This window comes from Acanthochromis polyacanthus, chromosome 1 (genome assembly GCF_021347895.1).
Source record: "Acanthochromis polyacanthus isolate Apoly-LR-REF ecotype Palm Island chromosome 1, KAUST_Apoly_ChrSc, whole genome shotgun sequence".
In the NCBI taxonomy this organism is placed as follows: Eukaryota; Metazoa; Chordata; class Actinopteri; family Pomacentridae; genus Acanthochromis; species Acanthochromis polyacanthus.
This window is the reverse complement of record NC_067113.1, coordinates 61,925,964-61,948,871: the sequence shown is the minus strand read 5'-3', so window position 1 is coordinate 61,948,871 and position 22,908 is coordinate 61,925,964. Positions and strand designations below refer to the sequence as shown.

General features: G+C 41.8%; 2 protein-coding genes across 20 annotated transcripts in view; both read left to right on the top strand.

Moving 5' to 3' along the window:
* The first annotated feature begins 439 nt into the window (after positions 1-439).
* The window catches only part of LOC110964353 (NXPE family member 3-like), a 238,759-nt gene continuing 216,290 nt past the window's right edge, over positions 440-22,908 (top strand). For 3 of the 19 annotated variants that reach the window (XM_051948679.1, XM_051948707.1, XM_051948694.1), the window contains exons 1-2: positions 449-644; positions 15,683-16,120. In XM_051948679.1, the coding sequence (XP_051804639.1) occupies positions 528-644; positions 15,683-16,120 (555 nt within the window). In that variant the 5' untranslated portion in view covers positions 449-527. Of the gene's footprint in view, positions 645-15,682; positions 16,121-17,532; positions 17,829-19,989; positions 20,061-21,195; positions 21,403-21,479; positions 22,495-22,908 lie in introns of those variants that run through there. The other 16 variants (XM_051948746.1, XM_051948747.1, XM_051948728.1 and 13 more) reach the window with 12 other exon arrangements.
* The window catches only part of LOC127534205 (uncharacterized), a 225,397-nt gene continuing 209,713 nt past the window's right edge, over positions 7,225-22,908 (top strand). The window contains exons 1-3 of the mRNA XM_051948785.1: positions 7,225-12,269; positions 12,370-12,469; positions 12,779-13,329. Of these exons, the coding sequence (XP_051804745.1) occupies positions 11,941-12,269; positions 12,370-12,469; positions 12,779-13,306 (957 nt within the window). The 5' untranslated portion in view covers positions 7,225-11,940 and the 3' untranslated portion in view covers positions 13,307-13,329. The remainder of the gene's footprint in view (positions 12,270-12,369; positions 12,470-12,778; positions 13,330-22,908) is intronic.

The following is a 22,908-nucleotide window of genomic DNA, read 5'->3' as shown; positions in this document are numbered from 1 at the left end:
TTTTCTGGCAAACATACGACATCTTACAACAGTGCAAATAGCAAATGGGTTTAGACTCCAAACCTACAGTTTCTAAAGGACTGTGGGCTGTATCTAACCTAGGATATGCATGTCTAATGCAATAATACATGCATTAAAAAAAACAAACTATATAAGATCAATTAAAAAACAATACCAGCTCCACTCATTTTGTTTTTAGGAATGGCCTAACAGAACATTTCTATCTGTTTAATATTTAACAGAGTCAGCGATTTATATCAAAACCATCGTACTTTACGCCTGTGGCAAAAGACAGTTCGAATATTTTCAAATATTTGCAAAGGACACTGACACTGCAAGGGGGCAGAGCACACATTGACTCGTATTGTGGCCTTGGTAAATGTTTGATCAGTTCAAAGAATTTCCAGGATGACAGAACTTTGATTAAATGAGGTCATGTTGTCATGAGTCACGTTATTTGTAGCCCTTTGGTTATTATTTTTTAATCCTGACCCAGACGAACCAGAGAGGTCGACTGATCACCAATCATGACGCTTCGAGTTTGTAAAATGCAGGAGGTCACCACATACCGGCCACACGACGGTGCAGCACGAATCTTCTTTTTGTTGACTGTGATTGTTCTAATCTTTGTGCTGTGTTTCGAGGTAAGGACTTGTCTTTTTTTGGTGAATGTGGCTGCTGTTTGACACATTAAAGATTACTGAAATGTTCTTCATAATGTTTGGCAAAAACATGCAACTTTAGTGTCTTTTGGCAGGTTGTAAAAGCTTGTCTCGATTTTTTCTGTTTTTCTAACTGTCTCTAAATGCTGAGGCTAATGCGTTATAAAGTAAAATATTACTGTATTTGAATTACATTTGTCTGTAATATGTCTGTGATGATAGGAGCTTCAGTCAAAATCAACTGGACTTCTCTTGTAGGTTCTTGAAGATGTTTTATATCTAATCCAAGAAACGTCTCCAGTTTTAATTGACTAATTGAGAGTGACAGAATTTATAGTCCCTCCAGCTCTCATGGCTGATGGCCCATTAATGACACAGGACTCACGTGTCTCCAGGTGTGAATTGTTGTGAAATCATGTGATCCGCCAGTGAGAACAGTCATGGTGATGGAGCATGTGACTCAAGATGTTAAAGATGTTAACGACACTTGCTGGGTAGAGATCTTATCTCTGTGTTTTAGGTGTTTGATTAGTGATTTGCAAACCCCTTCTTCTGTTTAGAGATAGCTGTTCCAGTTTAACACAGATGGCTTCCTTTACTCCTCTCCCAATCCATCTATCCTCTCTGTCCAAAATGTGGACATAGCTGTTCTCAAAGGAATGTCCTTTTTCCTTCAGACGGAGGTGGACTGCTGAGTCTTGTCCTGAGAAGTTGTTCTCCTGTGTTGGGCCATGTGCTTATGAAGCTGTTGTTTAGTCTATTCTATGTACAAGAGTGCACAGACTTGTACATAGGAGGAGGGGGGTTGTGACACCATTTATCAAACATCTATAACGCAGTGATAACGTTTCTCTCAAGAAAGTTTCTCCAATTCACTCCTGACTTGGCAAATTCACATCCTTTGTTGCGAAAACTGGCACCTCCACTTCCATGATTGTTGATGTTGTTGGTGGACGTCCTGGTGTCACAATTCCCACTTGGAGATGTGTGAGTCCTGTGTTGTTAATGGGCCATCAGCCATGTGAGCTGGAGTGATTTTAAATGTTTTTAACTCCCCATTAGTCCATTAGAACTAAAGAAGGCTCTTGGATCAAAGTGAACCGTCTTCAAGAACCTACAAGAGAAGTCCAGTTGATTTTTACTCCTACGATTTGTCTTTAACGCAGTAAAGTGATGTGTTACTGTTCCTAAACTCAGTAATCACATTATAGTTGAAGTATGGTCTGCTGCTATTTCTGCCTTGATTCTCAGACAACTCATGTCCTCATCGCATTTTTTGACACTTTATCATTTAATTTAACACATTCATATAGTTATTTTAGTTGGCAGTAAAAAGGCAACAAAGTAACATAACAGGTAGAAAAAATTACTCTCTGTGGGGAAATAAAAAATGAAGACATTTTTTGGATTAACAGCCCCAACACTGCTGTCTGCACATCACATGATGAGACCAAAGCATCAGTGTCTACAGGTCACAGAAATAGAGTTTTAAAAATGCCAAATGATGCCTCAAAACAGATTATAGTGAACATCACTCAAACTTGGGTAAAGAGGGCATTTATTGAGAACTATTTTCAGTGGCGGAAAAATCCACATTTTGTGCTCAAGGCTGAATATTTACAGCTTCAGGAATGTGAAGATTATTTAAAGTTTATCACAGTACTCATGTTCTTTGTTTGGTTCCGGAAGTTTTAGTGATTTGGTTTGCATTTTGTGAATGTCTCTGAGAAACTCTGTGTGGCTCTTCAGACAGTCTGCCGTTGACCGGTTTAAACTGGTTTGTGGTGATGGATGAGGAAGTTAATTTTCTGTAAGCTGATTGACTGCAGGCTCTGACTACATACTTTCTCCTCTCATGTCTACTATATTTTTGTATTTGGTAGCATTTGACCACCGGTTTAGACATAAAAATGCTAAATGCTGAATTCTGCAGTTCTCCGGGGAATAGAGTGTGTCTCTTTGCATGTTGCATGATGGTTTCCTCCTTAGTGAGACATTTGGAATGTGCAAAAGCAGTTAAGCAGTATAACTTTGTAGCTGATTTAGTTTTTTAATAGTTTTCTGAACAACAAAAAAGCTCTATTGTACAAAGAAATTAACCACCTCTAACAATCTTTCACTATACAGGTTAAGACCAGTTCTGGTTTTGATCATTTAATGAGATCTGACAGTGAACTATGTTACAGTGTTTTTCAATTGATAAGACACTAAATTCCATTCACTGCACACAGTCACCAACTGACTGCACACATTTCTCAAAAACAGAACACTGCTGTCCAAATTTTGGACACTATTCATAGTTTGCACACAGTTTCCAAAACTCTTGCACACTTTTTTACAAAAGACTGAATGCATTTTTTGCTCATTTGAACGCACTTTTTCACCCATAGCACACATTTTTCAAAAGATGAACACTAGGAAGCAGAATTGGGACACTGTTCCAACACTGCTGTCACAATTAAGACACAACAGGTCAAAACTGAAAACACTTTTGCCAATGAACTCCATACTGTAAAACCTACTGGGAAAAAGAATTAACTGTTCATAATGCAATCTGCTGTTGAGGTTAGCACATGGTTAGAATGGTGCATAAAATAAATAGTTTCAGATTTGTTGTGGTTTACTTTACATGGTATGTAAATGTTGTTTGTCCCTTCAGTGACATGTCTATACTGGAACAATACAAGCAGTCAGAAATGTTCTGAGAATACTGTAACAAGTCTAATGTATGATTCTGCTTCACAAGTGTTAGTAAAATTACAGAAAGTGCACATGACTGACTTTTTCTGTGTTTTGTGTGCATTTGTTCCAGAGAGTTCTTCAGTTGAATTCTGATGATACACATGAATACATCTGGGACAATTCTAGTTTTATAGAGGACTATTGATTTGGGAATGGTTCAATATGAACCCCCAAGTTATTGTGGTTTTTCTGCCGCCATATTCTCCCTTTCTGAATCCTATAGAAGAATTCTTTTCCACATGGAGGTAGAAGGTATATGAGCAGCAGCCATACTTCAGGAAAATCTCTTCAATCAGTGGTCTAGGCATGTGGTGATGTTTCTGTTGATGCAGGTCAGGGCTGGATCAGACACACTAGGTCTTTCTTTCCAGAGAAAACACAGCTTGTGATGTTCATGAGGTCCTGTGGCGTGACCAGACTGAAAGAATTGATGCAGATGTGGTGTAAATATTTGCATACTGTACTGTGTACACTGTATTTTTTTTCTAACACTATTTTTATTTTGAAATGTACAGTCAAGAACTGCAATGGCCCCTCTGATTCATTTATCGGATGCATTTGTGTTTAAGTTGCCATTTTTGAGGACTATCATTTTTTTACACTTCATGTGAAAACACAGTGAGAGAGGAGTGTTTTGTATTTACGAATTACGAATATTTGGATACCAAATTAATATCCAGATAGTGCCGTAGCGAAGGAATATTCAGATATTCGGGTCCAGCCCTATATGAAACACACACATTTCATAAGGCTTAGTTCTGTTTGAACCAGTTACACACTGCTGTGTTTAACTTAAAACACTTTTGGCAGTTCTACCTCTGGTATCTCAATCTCAATTCTACCTTTGGCAATTCTACCTCTGGACCTCTCAGTGAATAGATTACTGCAAGTGAAGTACACAGAGAAAGTGCAAATATACAACACAGTAAATTCAAACACATCACAAGATCAATGCTGCAGACTTTTGAAAATATGATTTAATTTTCTTCATAACCACATTCAGTCAACAGACAATCACAAGAAAACATATCCCAACACTGTAAACCCACAAAATAGACAAATAAAAATACTGTACTACCAGTACAGGTTAAAAATCTGTAAAGAAAATGAAGAAAACAAAAAGAAATCTGAGTAAAAAAAATAAATACTAAACATCTCTTTGCCTAGCTGGATCTGGCCAGAGAATTTCATCTACATCACAGGCAATATCTTTGTTTGCAAGACAACGTGGAAAGAACCGTCTTGAATGACGGATCCATCCTTGCACAGCTGCAGCGTCAATTTGGTCACAAGCCTGTTCCATGGCCTGAATGAGGGGCATCTGAGTCTGGGGCCAGAGATCATAAACTTTCCACCGCCATGCCGAGAAAAATTCTTCGATGGGGTTTAGAAATGGAGAGTATGGTGGAAGGTATAGGACTGTAAACAGTGGATGGTGCTGAAACCAGTTCTGGACCAGAGCAGAGTGGTGGAATGACACATTGTCCCAGATGACCATGTAGTGGATCTGGTGCATTTGGTTATTTACTGGGAGGAGGTTGTGCAGTCTGTCCAAAAATCTGATAATTACCTCCGCCAGGAGGTTATGTAATCACCGGAGTTTGTTTGTCTGTCTGTGTGTGTGTGTGTGTCTGTTTGTCTGTTAACAGCATAACTCAAAAAGTCATGGACGGATTTTCACCAAATTTTTACAGGATGTCCGGAAGAGCACAAGTAAGAATCGATTAGATTTTGGAGGTGATCCGAATCACCGTCTGGATCCAGGAATTTTTTGGACAGAGAAAATCCGTCCGTAGTTGAACAGAGAAAATCCGTCCATTACTTTTTGAGTTATGCTGTTAACAGACAAACAGACACACACACACACAGACAGACAAACGGCATGGCGGAGGTATGCGCTCTCCGAGTGCCTTTCTAGTTTGATCTGTGTTGTAAGGGCCCATATTGGCATGACGGTGGAGGACCCCATTCAGGGAAATGGCTGCGCAGAGGGTGATGTTACCCCCACGTTGCCCTGGGACATTAATTATAGCCCTGTGGCCAATGATGTTTCTGCCTCTCCTTCTGACTTTACTGAGGTTGAACCCTGCCTCATCGATGTAAATAAATTCATGTGGGATTTCCTCAGCATCCATCTGTAAAACTCTCTGACATACAGTGAAAGACAAGATTGTGTAGTTCAGCATAGGTATAGTATGCAGTAAATTTACATGTAAAAATTATTACGTGTGCAGTATGTAACATCACAATGTTAAAGTGAACAATACATACCTCCACATACTCATGCCGCAGCTGTTTGATCCTCTCTGAATTCCTCTCAAAAGGTACTCGATACAGTTGTTTCATGTGAACTTGATGTTTTTTCAGGATGCGTGCTATTGTTGTCAGAGAGACCTGATGGACATTATTGAAAATGGTGTTGTCACTAATAATTTTGGCTTGAAGTTCTCTGAGCCTAATGGCATTATTGGCCAAAACCATGTTTATGATTTCTGTCTCTTGCTCTGGTGTGAATATAGGTCCCCTTCCTCCTTGTCGTTCTCGGCCCTTAATCCTATGTAGAAAAAAAATACATGTAAACTATTGTAAAATGACACAGGAAGAGGTATCAGAAGTGCCGATATGGTGCATACAATACAGCAAGCAGCTGATTACTGTAACTGTTGACAACTTTTTTTTTTTTTTTTTACCTGTTTTCTTGTCAAAATGTCCTTATGACAGATGCCACTGTAAATCTGCTAAGATTTGGCTGAACTCTTAGTCCAGCTTCCCTCAGCGTCAATCCATGATTCACGACGTGATCAACTAGTGTTGCTCGAATCTCATTAGACAAATTTGGTCCTCTTCTTCTTTGAGGGTGTTCTCCTCCTGCTTCAGGTCTTCCTCTTCCTTGACCTCTGCCTCTACCTCCTGCTCGTCCTTCACGGATTCCCCCTCTCATCCTCACTCATCTTCCTCTGGCTGCTTCCATTTTGGTGGAAAGCAGGTGAACTCACCTGTTGCATTTTTATAGTGGTCAAACCTGATTGGTGTGTCTACAATAAAGCAATCATGTGTTTGCACACCTGATGTGGGTGTTTAACCAAATGGCTCATGGGTGTGGTGATTTGTCCATCAGTGCTGTGGAATTGCAAGGAAGTGACATCATGATATACGTCTGTGTCTAATGTATACAAGTGTGTTTAGTGTTTTGCAAATGACTGTGTGTATTGTTCTGCAAAAAGTGTGAGACTGACTTTGTGTTTATAGTGGTGAAAATCTGGTCCCGTGTTTTGCTCCTTGAGTGTAATGTAATGATAATTATTTGATTCTTTTGTTTTTAGTGTTTAAGCAATCATAAAAAACTGTAACACTATAATTTCTATTTATTTTGGATTCCATCCTTCCAGAAACCGAGAGATACACACTTTATTTGTTAAAGCTTTCTTACCGAGTGTTTACATGCAGCAAACACGAGGGAACAGCGATATTCATTTGTAGTTGTGTTAACTGTTGCTTGGTAAATAGTGTGCAGGGTGTTGTGAAATGTGTGCTATTTTTCAGGAACAATGTCTTATCAATTGAGAAAAATTGTAAACAGATTGAACATTGGACTAATTTCAGTTGATTTTTTTTTTAAATTTGGTATCAGAATTAGAGAATCTGTTCTTTACAGTGCAATTTTAATGGATCCACTGCAAAATGTTCTGCAGCCAGAAAACAGACTGGTTTTGTTAAATTTTTTTACTCGTGACAAAGAATACTGTCACCATGTAAATCAGATTTTAACATTGGATTAATTTCTTTATTTAAATTTGGTGTCAGTATTTAGAGAATCTGATCTTTAAAATGAAATGTATCCTCTGCATAAATGTTCCTTTTTTTCTTCACTCGGGTAAGAAATCAAGTGAGCATTAACATCATTTTCTCATAGATTTTTATAAAATCAGACTTCTTTTCGCAACCAGAGGAGCCGGCCCCCTGCTGACTGTTAGAATTCAGTTTTAATGCACTGACATGTTGGCTCGATCAATCTGTTATACAGTCTGTGACACCAGCAACTTAGTCATTCTCCATTTCCAGCTCAGACTTTCTCTTCTGCTTCCTTAAAGGAGGATGATATATAACCTGGTGTGTTCCAGTGTTCATTGGTAGAAGATTGGTTTAATGTTTGTGTGAATCAACGTTCCCCTCAAAAAGTCAGCAAGGACAAATAGTTTGATCAATTCCTGAGAAAAAGACCGGGAGTCACCAGTACAGGGGGACACCCTGGTCAGGTCGCCAGTCTGTCGAAGGGCTACGTATACAGACAAACAGTCACACTCACATTCACACCTACGGGCAATTTAGAGTAACCAGTTAACCTCAGCATATTTTTGGACTGTGGGAGGAAGCCGGAGTACCCGGAGAAAACCCACACATGCACAGGGAGAAAATGCAAACTCCATGCAGAAAGATCCCAGGCCCAGGCCGGGATTTGAACCGGGGATCTTCTTCTCTACACCATTGTGCAGCCCCGAGTTCGGTCAGGTAGCAGTTATTTTTATATTGGAATGCTTATAATTAGATGTTTTATTACAGACGGAGAGCGCTAATGGTTATGTTATTGTTATTTTTAAGGTGTAAGTGCTAACCACTACTCCACTGTGCAGCCCTCATTTGGAATCCTAAATGCTAAAATTAGCCTGTGCTCTGATGGTAGCTTACCATTGGTAGAAGAAAAACACAATGGATATGCCTGATGTGATGTAAACTGTAACCCGATAAACTGACATGAATTAAAATACTTCTTGGTCCTGGAAGTAATGCTAGGCTACTACTGTAGGTATGTTTGTTAGCTGGACATGCAACATTTGCATGATGACAATCAGACAGTTTAATTCATTCCACCTTTGCTCTAAGGTTTTGATCTTATACTTAACAGAGCATCCTTCAAATACTTGATTGTGATTGGGCTGATTGGGTGTTTGAGGTCTTGGGATGGGATTTAGCAAGCAGATGATTCTCCATCTGTGTTGAATTCTTCTGCCCAAGAATAGCAGCTAAAAAAAGAAGAAGCATCTCACAATTATTTCCTGAAAATAGTATGTTTTGTGCGGTGGACCAATGGAGTTGTTCAATCTGTGATACATCAACTTTATGCCAGGAACAGGGGTTGCAGCTTCAAGTAATTCTTGAAGTCTGTGTAGGTTCTCATTCATCCAGGTAATGGTTATCCAAAGTAGTTTAAATAAATCCATTGGACTTTAAGAAAGTTCCTTGAACATGTTTCACCTCTCATCCAAGAGGCTTCTTCAGTTCTGGTGGTGGTTAGTGTTGCCTCAGCTTTTAAACCTCTGTGAGGTGTGTCCAGGGCTGTTATTCCAACGACCGATACCAAAGCTCATCTGACTACTCAACGATGGTCGTTGTGAGCATCGATGGGAGTCGTTGAAATGCACAGATGTCACTGAGCCCTCGTGTGCTAATGGTGGTCATTAGCATGAGTCTGCTGAGTAGTTCTTTTGGGGAGTTTTGAAAGGACCTGATTGTAAATTGGCGAAAGATGATGTTGCAGACCACCACCCCTGTTCAGAGATGGCTTGTCTACTTTGACATAGATGGCTTCTTTCACTCCTCTCTCAAACCATCTGTCCTCCCTGTCCAAAATCTGAACATTGGTGTCCTGAAATGAGTGTCCTTCTTCCTTAAGGTGAAGCAAGACTGCCGAATCCTGTCCTGAGGAATTGGCTCTCCTGTGTTGAGCCATGCGCTTGTTAAGTGGCTGTTTGGTTTCCCCTATGTAGAGATCTGAGCATTCCTCACTGCATTTAACTGCATAAACCAGTTTGCCCTTCTGGCTGTGTGGTGTGGGGTCTTTTGGGTGGACCAGTCTTTGCCTGAGGGTGTTATTTGGCTTAAAAAAGACAGGAATCTGGTGTTTGTTGAAAACCCTCCTCAGTTTTTCAGACACACCAGACACATATGGAATCACTATATTGTTGCACCTGCTGTCCTTCTCTTCTGTCTTCACTGGGTTGTTCTCCTTTCTGGATCTTGTGTGAGCCTTCACAAAGGTCCAGTCAGGGTATCCACAAGTTTTCAGTGCCCCTTTCAGGTGTTTGTGTTCTTTTTTCCTGGCCTTGGGTACTTGTGGGTAACTTGTCAGCCCTGTGTTGCAGGGTCCTGATGACTCCTAGCTTGTGCTCCGGTGGATGGTGAGAGTCAAAAAGCAGGTACTGGTCCGTGTGTGTTGTTTTCCTGTATATCCCAACACTCAGACTTCTGTCCTCTTCTATGCGGACCTCACAATCCAAAAAGGGCAAAATGTTGTCCTGTACATCCTCTCTGGTGAACTTGATGTTGCTGTCCACAGAGTTGATGTGTTCAGGGAAAGTTTGCACCTCATGAATTCTGATCTTGACCCATGTGTCGTCCACGTATCGGAACCAGTGGCTCATGTTTCTCCGTTGAACGAGGTCAGGGCCCTGTGTTCCACTTCTTCCATGTATAGATTGGCTACAATAGGACCACGGTATCCTACAATGTCACCTCCCTATTCACATGTGTTCTCACAATGGAGGCGGTGGAAACAGTGAGGCAACAGCTTCTACAAGACAACACCCTCAGCAACAGAACAAACCTCAACCCAGACCAGATTTGCCAACTTTTGGACCTCTGCCTGAACACCACCTACTTCCAGTACAGAGGGAGTTTCTATAGGCAGAAACATGGATGTGTCATGGGCTCACCAGTGTCTCCTATTGTGATCCTGCTCCAGCCCCAGCCCTTCGTTCCCCTTCTCCCTGTTTTTCCTATTTTCTCCCTTGGTTCCTGATCTGTCTCTTTGACTCCCTCTGTCTGTCTGTTATGTCTCTCGCTCCCTGTCACTCGCCTTCTTGCTCTCCCTGCTTCACCTGCCTGCGCTCAGCTGATTACTACAGGTCAGTGGCGGCTTGTTAATAGGGAGCGCTAGGGCGCCGCCCCCGTCAAGATTTTATGAAAAAGGTATTGACACAGTAAACATAAATATGTATTTAAAGTAATTAACACATCTGCACAGTGTTCACTCATACAATGGGTCTCATTTTTATTTTTTTAAGCCTTTCCATTCCATATTGGGGTTTTTTCGGGGTTGTTTTACACGTTTCAATAGCGAGGGGCGCCTGTCAAATGAGCATGCATGTACATTCTAAAACTTTTGGCTTTCATGTGACTTAATATTGGTTACTTAAAGATTGTCCTCCGGAGCTCTCTGCGTCCCTAGCGAATCAGCACGTTTGGGTGGTCATTTTTCATCTGATCTGAAGGATTCATGACACCTGTCAATCAAAGTCACCCCTGACAGCGTACACAGACACTTACGGAGAGAGACAGACAGACCACAACAACAAGACAGAAGATGATGGTGGCAGCAAAAGAAAATTTGTTTGTTTCTTTACAAAATAATCCTTTTACGAGGCGTTCGCTGGAGGAAAAAAAAGGATAAAGGAGCTAGGACCGGAGCAACCTGATGTACAAATCCAGCAGCAGGCAAGTGACCGTGGACGGAGTTACACCCGGGGCTTCTCCCGCCTGTGTTATGCTAAACACAGCTGGCTAGCTGGATGTGAAGTTAGCAATGCTCTGTATTGCTTTCCCTGCTTGCTTTTTCAAAGTGTTGGCACTGAAGTTCTGTTGACAACAACGGGGGTCAGAGACCTGAAACATCTCTCTGAAAAATGCAAACGGCATGAAGGTAGCCGTAGCCACCTTGACAACAGCATGAAACTACAGTTTTTCGGCCGTGTTAGCATTGCTGAACAACTAGATGAGGGCTACAGAGTTGGCATTAGAAGGCACAATGAAGAGGTGACAAAAATCGTCACATACTGTCCAGGATAATAGACTGTGTGAAATTTTGTGGAGTCTTTGAGTTGGCTTTACGTGGCCATGATGAGAGTGAGAGCTCTGTTAACCCTGGGATATTTCATGGGTTGGTGGATTTTGTTGCCTCTCTGGATGGAGCTTTAAAAGAGCACCTTGAAACTGCCATTGTTTTTAAGGGTACTTCAAAAACTGTCCAAAATGAGCTCCCGGACTGTATGTTGTCTGTTGCAAGGCAGAAAATAATTAAAGAAGCCCAAAAGAGTGTTTTTGTGTCAATCCAGGCAGATGAGACAACAGATATTTCAACACAGTCACAACTTGTGCTTGTACTACGCTACATTGATGACAAACACAGTGTGCAGGAAAGATTTTTTGAATTCATTCCTCTGCAGTCAGCTACGTCTGAGTCCATTGCTACTGCATTAACAGAGCGTCTTGCTGCCATCATTCCTGAGGATCAGAAAAGCAAGCTAATCTGTCAGGCGTATGATGGAGCCAGTGTGATGAGGGGTGCCACTGCAGGTGTTCAGAGGAAAATCAGAGATGTGTACCCAAATGCCCACTATATCCACTGCGATGCACACCAACTCAACCTGATCATGCAGCAGGCCACCTCTCACATTTCCAAGGTGAGAATTTTTTTTTCTGACCTGGGTGGATTTGCCAGTTTTTTTCCAGATCACCCAAGCGTACAGCTGTTCTTGATAAAATGGTGGCCCATAGACTGCCAACATCCAGCAATGTCAGATGGAACTTTCACAGCCGAGCCATCAACACTGTGTTTGAGCACAGAGAGGATCTCATTCAGTGTTTTGAGAACATACGAGACTCAGGTGACTTTGATGCCAGTACCATCAGAGAGGCAGGAGCCATGACCATGCTGCTGGAACATCAGGACTTTAAGTTCTTTCTGGAACTTTTTCACCACATCATGCCACATGTGGACTTCCTCTATGCCAAGCCCCAGAAGAAGAACATAGATGCAGTCCACATAAAAGTGAGCATCCAGCAGTTTGAACAGGACATCGAAAACATCAGGTAATAAGTATTCCTGTCAGTAAAATGATCATCACATTTTTCAACATGATCTCTTTTCCCCTTTTTGGTTATTACTATGACTTCTCCTTATCCTTCACAGAAATTCTCTCCATTCCATGGGTGAGCAAAGAAGTGGCTGTCTGACAGCAAAGAGGTGTCGGGCACTCAGTTCAGAGGATTGTCAAAGGGTTGCAGAAGAGGTGAGTTTATGTTGTAGAAATCTCATAGTCTATGTTTCATTGGAGGTTGTAATGTTTGTTGTAGGAGAAATGTGTTTTGAAATATGGCATTTAAATATGTCATTGTCATGTTGCAGAGATCATCTAATCACAATCTGTTTAATGAAAATTATTCAAAAATATTTAAAATCATGTCACAATTGCAGTATTCAATAATAGCAAGATATTTTTCCAAAACCATGCAGCAACAGAGGGTAACAGTGTCAACAAAAGTATATTAATTTCATATCTATTTTTTCTCTATATGTTTTTGTATCCTTCTCTCTGTAGATCTGCAACACCATTCTGGGACACACCAAGGAGCGCTTCTCCTTCACCGACCATCTCGTCTGTGCAACCTTGTTGCAGGAGGACAGGTTTGAGGAACATCACGGGTCATTTCCTGAAGAGGCACTGCAACGCACTTTGAAGGCCTACCCGATGCTGAATGGAAGCAAGCTGAAGACAGAACTCGGTCTCATCTACAGGAAAGTAGAGTTCAGAGCCTGCTGTGGTGCACTATACCTATTCCAGCTGTTCATGGAGAACAATCTTGAAGTTGTCTTTTCAGAAACTGTCAATCTTTTAAGGATCCTGATCACCGCACCCATGAGCACAGCTGGAGCCGAGAGGGGTTTCTCAACCTTGAAAAGAGTGAAAACTTTTCTCAGAAACACCATGACCCAGGAAAGGCTGAATGCCTTGGCCATGCTCTCCATGGAAAAGAGACTTGTTTGTGAAATGACAGATTTCAATCAGAAAGTCATTGATAAATTTTCTGGCCTGAAGGACGCACCTGAAGGAGGAGACTTCAAGTAATTGGTCGACACTCTACCAACAACGTAAGAAGGATCTTAAATTTGATTAACATGTCACAGCGACAGGGCAAAAAGGCAGTTATTATATCATTGGATGCAGAAAAAGCCTTTGACAAAGTTAACTGGTCCTTCCTCTTTGCTGTTCTAAATAAGCTTGGCTTTGGAGAGTCATTTATTCACTGGGTGTCAGCACTATATGATTCTCCCAAAGCTACTGTTCCCACTAATGGAATCGCCTCAAAGACCTTCACCTTACAGAGAGGCACCAGACAGGGTTGCCCACTCTCTCCTCTATTATTTGCGATATTCACTGAGCCGTTGGCAACAGCTGTGCGCCAGGATGTCAGGATCCAAGGAATCCGCTCTGGGGCAACAGAACACAAAATTAATTTATACGCAGATGATATATTACTTTATTTAGAAGAACCGGCTACTTCATTAAGGGAAGTATTTAATTTAATAACTAAATTTTCACATTTATCAGATTATTCCATAAATTGGACAAAATCAACATTACTTCCGATCACAGAAAATTCATGGAATCCTGCAGACCAGAACCCTCACTACTCTTTCCCTACAGGCAATTTAAAATACTTAGGCATAAAAATTTCACCTAAATTATCTGAATTAACTCACTTAAATTTTGCCCCACTACTGGATAATATCAGCAGGGACCTACAGCGCTGGAATATTCTCCCTATATCTCTTCTGGGACGAATAGCTACTATTAAAATGAAAATCCTACCAAAAATAAATTATTTCTTTTCAATGATTCCATTCAAACCAACGTCCAACTGGTTTGAATCCCAGCCCCCCCGCAGGAGCCACCAAGCGGAGACCCAGCCCAGGAGCCCGGAGCGACCCCCCCCGACACAGCCAGAGCCCCAAGGCCCGCGCAGCAGGACGGGCCATAGCGGACCCCCACGGCGCCCCACCGGCCCACAGCCCCACTTCCCCCACGACCACCAGCCCCCCCATCCTCCCCCGCAACCCGGCCCCCCCGCCCCCCAGACCCCAAACCCCCGCCCCCCCACCGCCCCACCCCCCGCCACCCACCCACGCAACCCCCCTTCCCCCCCACCATGCCGCCCACCCACAACCCACCCCCAACACCCCCCCTGGGGGTGGGAGGGGTGAGGGGGGGGGGGGGGGGCTGGATGGGGTGATCGTGGGGGAAGTGGGGCTGCGGGTGGGTCTGCTATGGCCCGTTCTGCTGCGCGGGCCTTGGGGCTCTGGCTGTGTCGGTGGGGGTCGCTCTGGGTTCCTGGGCTGGCCCTCCGCTCGGCGGCTCCTGCGGGGGGGCTGTGTGGACCTCCTTGAGCTGGAGGAGACAGTTCCCTCCTTTTGGTGGAGGTTTTCATGCATGCCAGACCCACTACACCGGCACTTACCAAAACTCAATAGAGACTGTTCCTCCGGTCGCTGAGTCAGTGGAGGTTGCTGGGTGAGTGTCTGTGGATCTCACTCTGCTTCTTCTATCCTTCCTGTGGTATCCTGACATCTTCATGATTGATCCTGTTGGGATTCTGTCGTATCTGGTGTTTGTGAAGGGTTTCAGATTTGTAACTGGTTTCAAGAGGTGAATTAAAGAGCACAAATAAATAGAATCCTTTTCTCTCAGAACACGGTCTATGCCTCACTTTTCTGTCTGTCCTGTGTTTGTTTTATGTTTCACTTGGGTGTGCACAGCCCTTAATGGCATAATATAGGAAACAGCTTGAAATAAACACGATAGGTTAATTTGCCATGAGGGCAGGTGATGGTCACAGTCACAAATAAGAAAAAACATTGCATGAAGCTTAACTAATGACACCATGGTTCGTTGGTGTCATTTTTGAGCGGACTTGCAGACAAAAAAAAAGAAAAAAATATGTTCAAGTAATTGTTTTGTTGTGTTGTAATGCCCGTCTGCTAGTCCGCCCCCCCCCCCCCCCCCCCCCCCAAAAAAAAAATATTTTATCACCAGCCGCCACTGCTGCAGGTGAAGGGCATTGCAGGAATCAGCTCACCTGCCCACAATCTCACCTGCTCAATATTTAAGTCTTCTTCATTCACATACTCTCTGCCAGATCATTGATTCACATCCCTTCAGAGGCTCTACTAACTTTTGGACTCTGTTCCCCACCCAAAACCTTGAAACATACACTTGCACACAAAGCCTTTGTGGAGGATTAGGATTGGGGTTATGTTAGCTATTGGCAGAGCAGATTAAACAACCTTTAAACTCCCGTTATTTTGCACATGTGTAAGGCTGCAAGAGGCCCGAATCCAAATTCAGTTCTTTGCATCTCATGGAAATGCCTCATTTTGTACTAAAAACCACAAAACAAATTTTTTGCCTTCTTTTTGTTTGAAGCATCTCTCGATGTTTTACCAGTTTCAGAAGAAAGAAAACCTCACCATCATCCCTTCAAGAGCGGTGCCAAAGAAACCGCATGGTTTCTGGACTTTCCAGCCACTGTCCCCTAAAGAGGACCTTGAAAAAAAACTCCTACTGGAATCCATTGCTTGGCCAGAAACTCCACCTTGGCAGACTCCTCTTTCCCTGAACGAAACCAGTTGCCCGGCTAACAGCACCTTCACCATTCTTCCACAGAGGGGAGATGGACAGTGGCATGTAGGGGACAAGCTGAAGGTGCTGATCAAAATGTATGACTTCCAAGGCCGTCCTAAGAAGTCTGGAGGAGAGGTCTTATTGGCTCGGGTGCACAACTTGACTCTTGGTGCAGGTGTGGTTGGGAAAGTGGAGGATCATCTCAATGGCACCTACTCTGCTGTTTTCTCTTTGCTCTGGGAAGGAAGTGCTTGGGTTGAGGTAAGAATAAAATTTCCCACGTTAAATGGGGGCTTTAAATGTTGTTATAGCATTGACTGATAGCCAAGATCTGTGCGTAGTTAAATTTAGAATAATAAGAGTGACAGATTCACCTCTTGGAATCCTATTTCAAGACAGCAACTGCAAGTTTAGCTGTCTTGTCTGTTAAATGTTGCAATTTCTCAGACATCAAGGATGTTGAGGAAAAGTCTGCTGACACTGGCTCGTTTGCATAAAGACAAATTTATTACAAAGAAGACCAGGACCGATCAGACACCATGGATACCCGGTAGCATTCTCAGCTTGAATCCCAGAGATAACTCACTTATATATGTTCATGTATGGAGAGTTCTTAACATTTTTTCATCAGCAACAAATTCTCACTTTCTCCATATAAGGTACATCATTCCAACATGTCCCAGGACAGGAACAAAGATCTGTTATTTTAACACATCTAGGAGTAGCAATCATCCCAGGAATGACAAACATTTCTCACCTATTGTATCAAGATTGCAGGACGATGGTTTCTGTAGATACCTTCTCAAGATAACCCAAACTGCAGTTGGCACCATACAAACTGAGCTGAACTGAACACATATCTCTGGTGAGATACTAGAATGTCAAGAGATTTGTTTACTTCAGAAGTTGATTAAAATGGACTTTTTAAGCTTTAAATTCACTCTTTTCCAAATGAGAGGACTGTAAGGTGTTTTATATAGATAGCATTCCCAGTATATGGGGAAAATATATTATCAGCCTGTTTCTTAAACTTTTTTTTTCCGCTGATGAGCCCGATTCACGGAATCTTGTCAAACAAGTTTGGCTGGATTTGCTGGAGTATAAACATGCCCAAATCCACTGGAACAGAACAGATGCTAAAATTAGCCTGTGCTCTGTTGGTAGCTTCCCATTGGTAAAAGAAACACACAGTGGATATACCTGATATGATGTAAACTGTAATCCGATAAACTGACATGAATTAAAATACTTCTTGGTCCTGGAAGTAATGCTAGGCTACTACTGTAGGTATGTTTTTTCGATGGACGTGAAGCATTTGCATGATGACAGTCAGACGGTTTAATTTATTCCATCTTTGTCTAAGTTTTTGATTTTTATACTTAACAGGCCATCCTTCAAAGGTGATTGGACTGATTGGGTGCTTTTGTTTTTGGCATGGGATTTAGCAAACAGACTATTCTCCATCCATGTGTTGAATTCTGCTGTCCAAGAATAGCACCTAAAAAAAGAAGCATCTCACAATTTTGCAGCCTTTTTCCTGAAAATAATATGTTTTGTGCTGTGGACCGATGGAGTTGTTTAATCTGTGATACATCAACTTTATGCCAGGAACAGGGGTTGCAGCTTCAAGTAATTCTTGAAGTTAAATCCAGTTGTGTTCTCTGTCCTATCAGGTGACACTGGTTCACCCCAGTGAGGCCATCACGGTGCTACGCAGGTTGAACAGTGAACAGCCTGACAGAGTTGACTTCCAAAGCCTCTTCCGCTCACGCTCTGTCTCTGAAACTACCATCTGTAACGTATTCCTGCGTTCGACCGAGCAGCCGCTGTGCAACTACACTGACCTCCATACAGGTGATCCTTGGTTCTGCTTCAAGCCAAAGAATCTGAACTGTGATACCAGGATCAACCACTCCAAGAGAGGATTCAAACAAATCCTCAAGGCCAACGAGGAAAAACTCTTTCAGCTGTGAGTAACTTATGTTGTTCTCTTTTGAGGGAAATTTCTGGAGTTATTAATGCAGTAAAACATGTTTTAAATCATACAAATATTAAGATCACCACTCTGAACTACACTATAATAATTTCTGTTGATTTTGGATTCCATCCTTCCAGAAACCGACAGATGCACACTTGATTTATTAAAGCTTCCTTAAAAAATGTATACATCCAGCAAACATGGAGGATCAGCGATATTCATTTGCAGTTGTGTAAATGGTTGCCTGGTAAATACAGGTCTGCTGTTCACTCTTTTTTTTTGTTCTCCATTGCTGCAACAGGTAAATATCCCGCTCTTGAGCTGCAATATGATCCACTATTTTTACCAGCTGTTTATTAGTCTGTAGTGTTTACTCAGAGCTTTGTCTGTTGAAAACAGCTGGCTTCTATGTCAAATAAATGATGCTGATGAATGGTGAAACTGCAAATTTAAGCATCATAAGTTTAACAATTAATATAAAGACACTACAAATCTGTCACTTACACACTCATTGTGTATCGCAATAATTATTTAATGCAGGTTTAATTAGGGTCCAAGCACTGAAGGTGCCCAGGACAGACGGTGCAAGGGCACCGACTGTCCAAGGCGCCGCGGTGCCTAGGACCCTATTGAAACCCTAGGGTTTCATTATTTTTATTATTCATTCTTTTTCGACATTTTGAAATGCATTTTTGGCGGCCTTAACGTACCCCAAAATGCATGGAACTTGGCATGCACATCAGGACTGCCAAAAAATTTAATATATTATGGAAGTTGTGCATGTGTGTGCCAAAATGGCTCCATATCGCCCCCTGCAAAATTGAAAAAGTGGTCATTCGACCAACTGCCACAATGTCTAATCTACAGTCATAGCACCACCTGTTGGTAACAGTAAGTTTAAGGCCTTACATTTTCAGGTACAATGGCCCCAAACTTGGTGATATAATGCTGGAAATTGGTCAGCCAAGTATTCACCCCTTGACAATCCCACACTGTGAAGGCGGTGACATTTCATGCAATGCTGTTGCCATAGCAACCAAATATCGCCATGAAAAACAAAGTACTTTTTCACAGGTTAGGAATACTCCAGCGCTCACTAAAATTACCACACACATCACCATCGACCCATGGAACAACACTGTATGCATCTCGGCACTGCGCATGCTATAGCACCCCCTGCAGACTCTTTAACAAACAGCCCCCCCAGCACACTTCACCTACATCCATAAAATTTGGGAGGCCTATAGAGCACATCAGGACGCACAAAAAAGCCTCATGGAGCCATGCCCTAAACCCAACAGGAAGTCCACCATCTTGGATTAATTGTGAGATTTTTGTCATTTTTGAGCAAACTCCAGGAGAACTGAAATTTTGTCAGTCCACACAGCGGGACTTGGTGATGAAAAGTTATCAAAATGTTAAGCACAAGCCAAATGGCGTGGCCATGGCGACCATCAGAGATTTGATGCTTTGTCATGAAACATCAGCTGCTGTATAACTATCCTCTGCCTGCTCCAATCTGCCTCAAACTTTCCATGTGTGATCAGAGTCCAATCCTGATCACATCCAAAGGCCAAAATACACTCAGTTGCAGCGTCACCTGTTGGATGGACACGAAATGCTGTATAACTAGCCTGTACATGTTCAAATCAGCCTGAAACTTTACATGAGTGATCAGAGTCCAACCCTCATCACATGCACTGTTTGAAATATACTCTGTCGCAGTGCCACCTGGTGGATGGACAGGAAATGCTGTATAACTAGCCTTTACAAGCTTCAAACTATTAGAAACTTTACATGTGTGATCAGAGTCCAATCCTGATCACATCCATAGGCCAATATACACTCCTGGTTGCAGCGCCACCTGGTGGTTAGGCAGGAAATGCTCTATAACTAGTCTGTACATGCACCAATCTGCCTGAAACGTTGCATGTATGATCAGAGTCCGGTCCTGATGATATCCACAGGCAGAAATACACTCGGTCGCAGCGCCACCTGGTGGACATGCATGGATTCGCCCACCAGCAAGGATGCGAGGACCCGTCCAACGCTGCTTGAGCTTTAATTTTCTAATTGATTTTTCTCGGTTCAAAATGCTTTCCAGTTTGTGTTTGCAAATGTTTAAGATTTTATTATGTATGCTTTGCTTCAGCGGTGTCAACATGAAAGTCTCAATTCCAGCTTCAGGACCTGCTAGTGTCACTGTGTTGCCAAGACAGAAAGGTAAAGGATCTTCTCATTACTACAATCACCATAGCCTAACAATGAAAGTGAACGAAAACTAAACATCTGCAAAACATTTTTTCAGGCCAGTTGGAGAAGTATGAACTGCAAAAAGTATTATCATGAACACCACACATACAAATGATAATGGAGAAAATCAACTTTAACATATTGAATACATTGAAATTTGTAACTACATGTAGATGCATGTTAGAGTTCCACTGAAATGGAAAAATGAGGGGGCCATTGTTCAGTAATTTTCCAATAATGTATTTCACAAACTATTTAGCAGGAGGATAGCACTTGGCTCCAAACACTCAGCTGTAATGCTTACTCTGGTACATGTGCTGCAAAGAATTAAAGAAAGACAGAAGTTGCAATGAAGTTATGCTGCTAACAAGTCTTTTTGTCATAGACCTCAAAAGTTGTTTTGAAAACATTAAACATAACTGTATCAAGTAAAGTAACCTATCTATATTACAGGAAGTCAAAGTAAGGAAAATAAGGTCATGAATCAACAATTTTAAATATTGACGTTAATTCCGTACAGTGTCAATTTACCTGAGTAATTTTAACATTAAGAATTAAAACGCCACAAAAATGTAATACAACTTAACTAAACAAAATAAATATTAAGGGTCAAACTGTACATTCTTGTTAATCATGAAAACTAACGAGACGAATGTAGAACTAAAGTTGACCATAAAAAATATACATGTTACATGTATGAATGAGTGACTCTGTTGTAATGAGTGACATGTACTTTTATCACAATGAACATGGACTGATAATCAGCGGTCTAAAAGTTGTGTATTAATCTGTGGCTGGAAATGGTCAAACAAAAACAAATCCACGATACGCTGCCTCCACAAAACAGCACACTTTTTTTTGAAAAAAAAAACAGTTTGAAAACTACAAGTCTGATGCATTTATGTGTTATTGTCCTCGGAAATATGTTGATGCAAGTACATCCTGGGTAGATGGATGCTTATTTGTGAACAGGTGGGACCAGTGAGGGTAGAAAATTGAGTCCACAAAGACATACAATTACCAGCATCTCCATCAATAATAAACTGATTTGGAACTTTTCAAGGGATTTATCAACAAAGTTATTCTTATCTTTCCCTCCTCTCAGGTCAAGCAGCAGTGAACAGCAGCAATGTGGAGTCTGGACCCTCTGGCTATTACTACCAGGGTGCATGGCAAACACTAAGTGGCACCAAAGTTCAGCAGTTCAACACCCCCTCAGCCATCACTCAGTGTCTGAAAGGCAAAGTGGTCCACCTGTACGGAGACTCCACCATCAGGCAGTGGTTTGAATACTTCAGTGGAGCACTACCAGGTAGTTTCCTCTCAGGGATTGAAGGAAAAAGACTCATTTTCTTCACACTGAATCTGTTTCCTCTGTAATACTTTTAGATCTCAAGGAGTTTGACCTGCACAGCCAGAAGCAAAATGGACCTTTCATGGCCATGGACTTTGCAAACAACATCTTGGTGACGTTCCGCTGCCATGGTCCTCCTATCCGTTTTTGCAATGTCCCAATCAGCGAGTTGCGCTACATTGCCAATGAACTAGACAATGTAATCGGAGGCACCAACACTGTCGTGATCTTTGGCATCTGGTCACACTTCAGCACTTTCCCAGTGGAGGTCTACATCCGGCGGTTGCAGAGCATCCGCAGGGCAGTGATACGCCTGCTGAACAGATCTCCAGGTACAGTGGTCATCATCCGGACAGCAAACCCCAAAGCTTTGACGCTCTATGAGACTCTGACCAACAGTGACTGGTACTCACTGCAGAATGACAAAATACTCAGGGCCATATTTAAAGGATTGAATGTTCATCTGTTGGATGCCTGGGAGATGGTCCTGGCCCACCACTTACCTCACAACCTCCACCCACAACCTCCCATTATTAAGAATATGATCAATGTTCTCTTGTCCTACATATGCCCTCTAAAGGGAGGCTAGATTTTGTCTTCAGCAATCCATGCACAGCCGAGACTAACTACAATTAGTCATTTTTAATACACCAGGTTGGATAATAAAGATAACTTAACACCTACATCCTCATGTTTGGGATTGTAGCACATTTCTGGAAATGCTGGAATTCTGTAGCCAGTGCAGAGACAGATAATATTGCCATGACGTTTCATACATAATCCTAGTCTATGAAACAGACTTACAGTCACTCATCTGGGAGCTAACTTCCACTTCTAAGAAACTCTACTGGTCTTGCTTCAAGGTGATTGTAGTTTGCCACATAATTTTTTTGAAGTGCTATTAGTGTTGTGATTTCTGGAGACAGTTTATGGTACAAATATAGTTTTAGCTCCAGGGCATATTCAGTTTCTGGTTTTCACCATTCATTGGTTCATCTTGTCTATTTGGGATTTACTGCTCAATATTTTAATAAACACCACAGATGGCGACACCTTTGGACAGAGATGGGGACAATTTCAGAAAGTTTTAGAATTCAGAGTTTTACTATATAAACAGAAGAGCCATTTACAGCTGCCATGTGAAGCACAAATGGGAAAACTATCAGTCTCTTGTTGCTCTACACTTGAGGTTGAATTTGAAGCTGCTGGATTGCTTTGCAGTCCATAAAAGGAAGAGGGCGCTATTGTTCTTCAGAAAAATACATGCATTCAAGTCTGCACTGACCAACGGTGGTTCAAACATTACTGACAGAGCAAAGATCTTCCAAAGAAAACCAATATTATTACTGGGGCCTGATAAAAGCAGCTAGGCCTTTTAAAACTATATGTTTCAGCAAATCTCCATCATATCAAAACTTTAAAGTTGATTTGATGATGATATTGTGATGCTTGAAATTTCTGCAC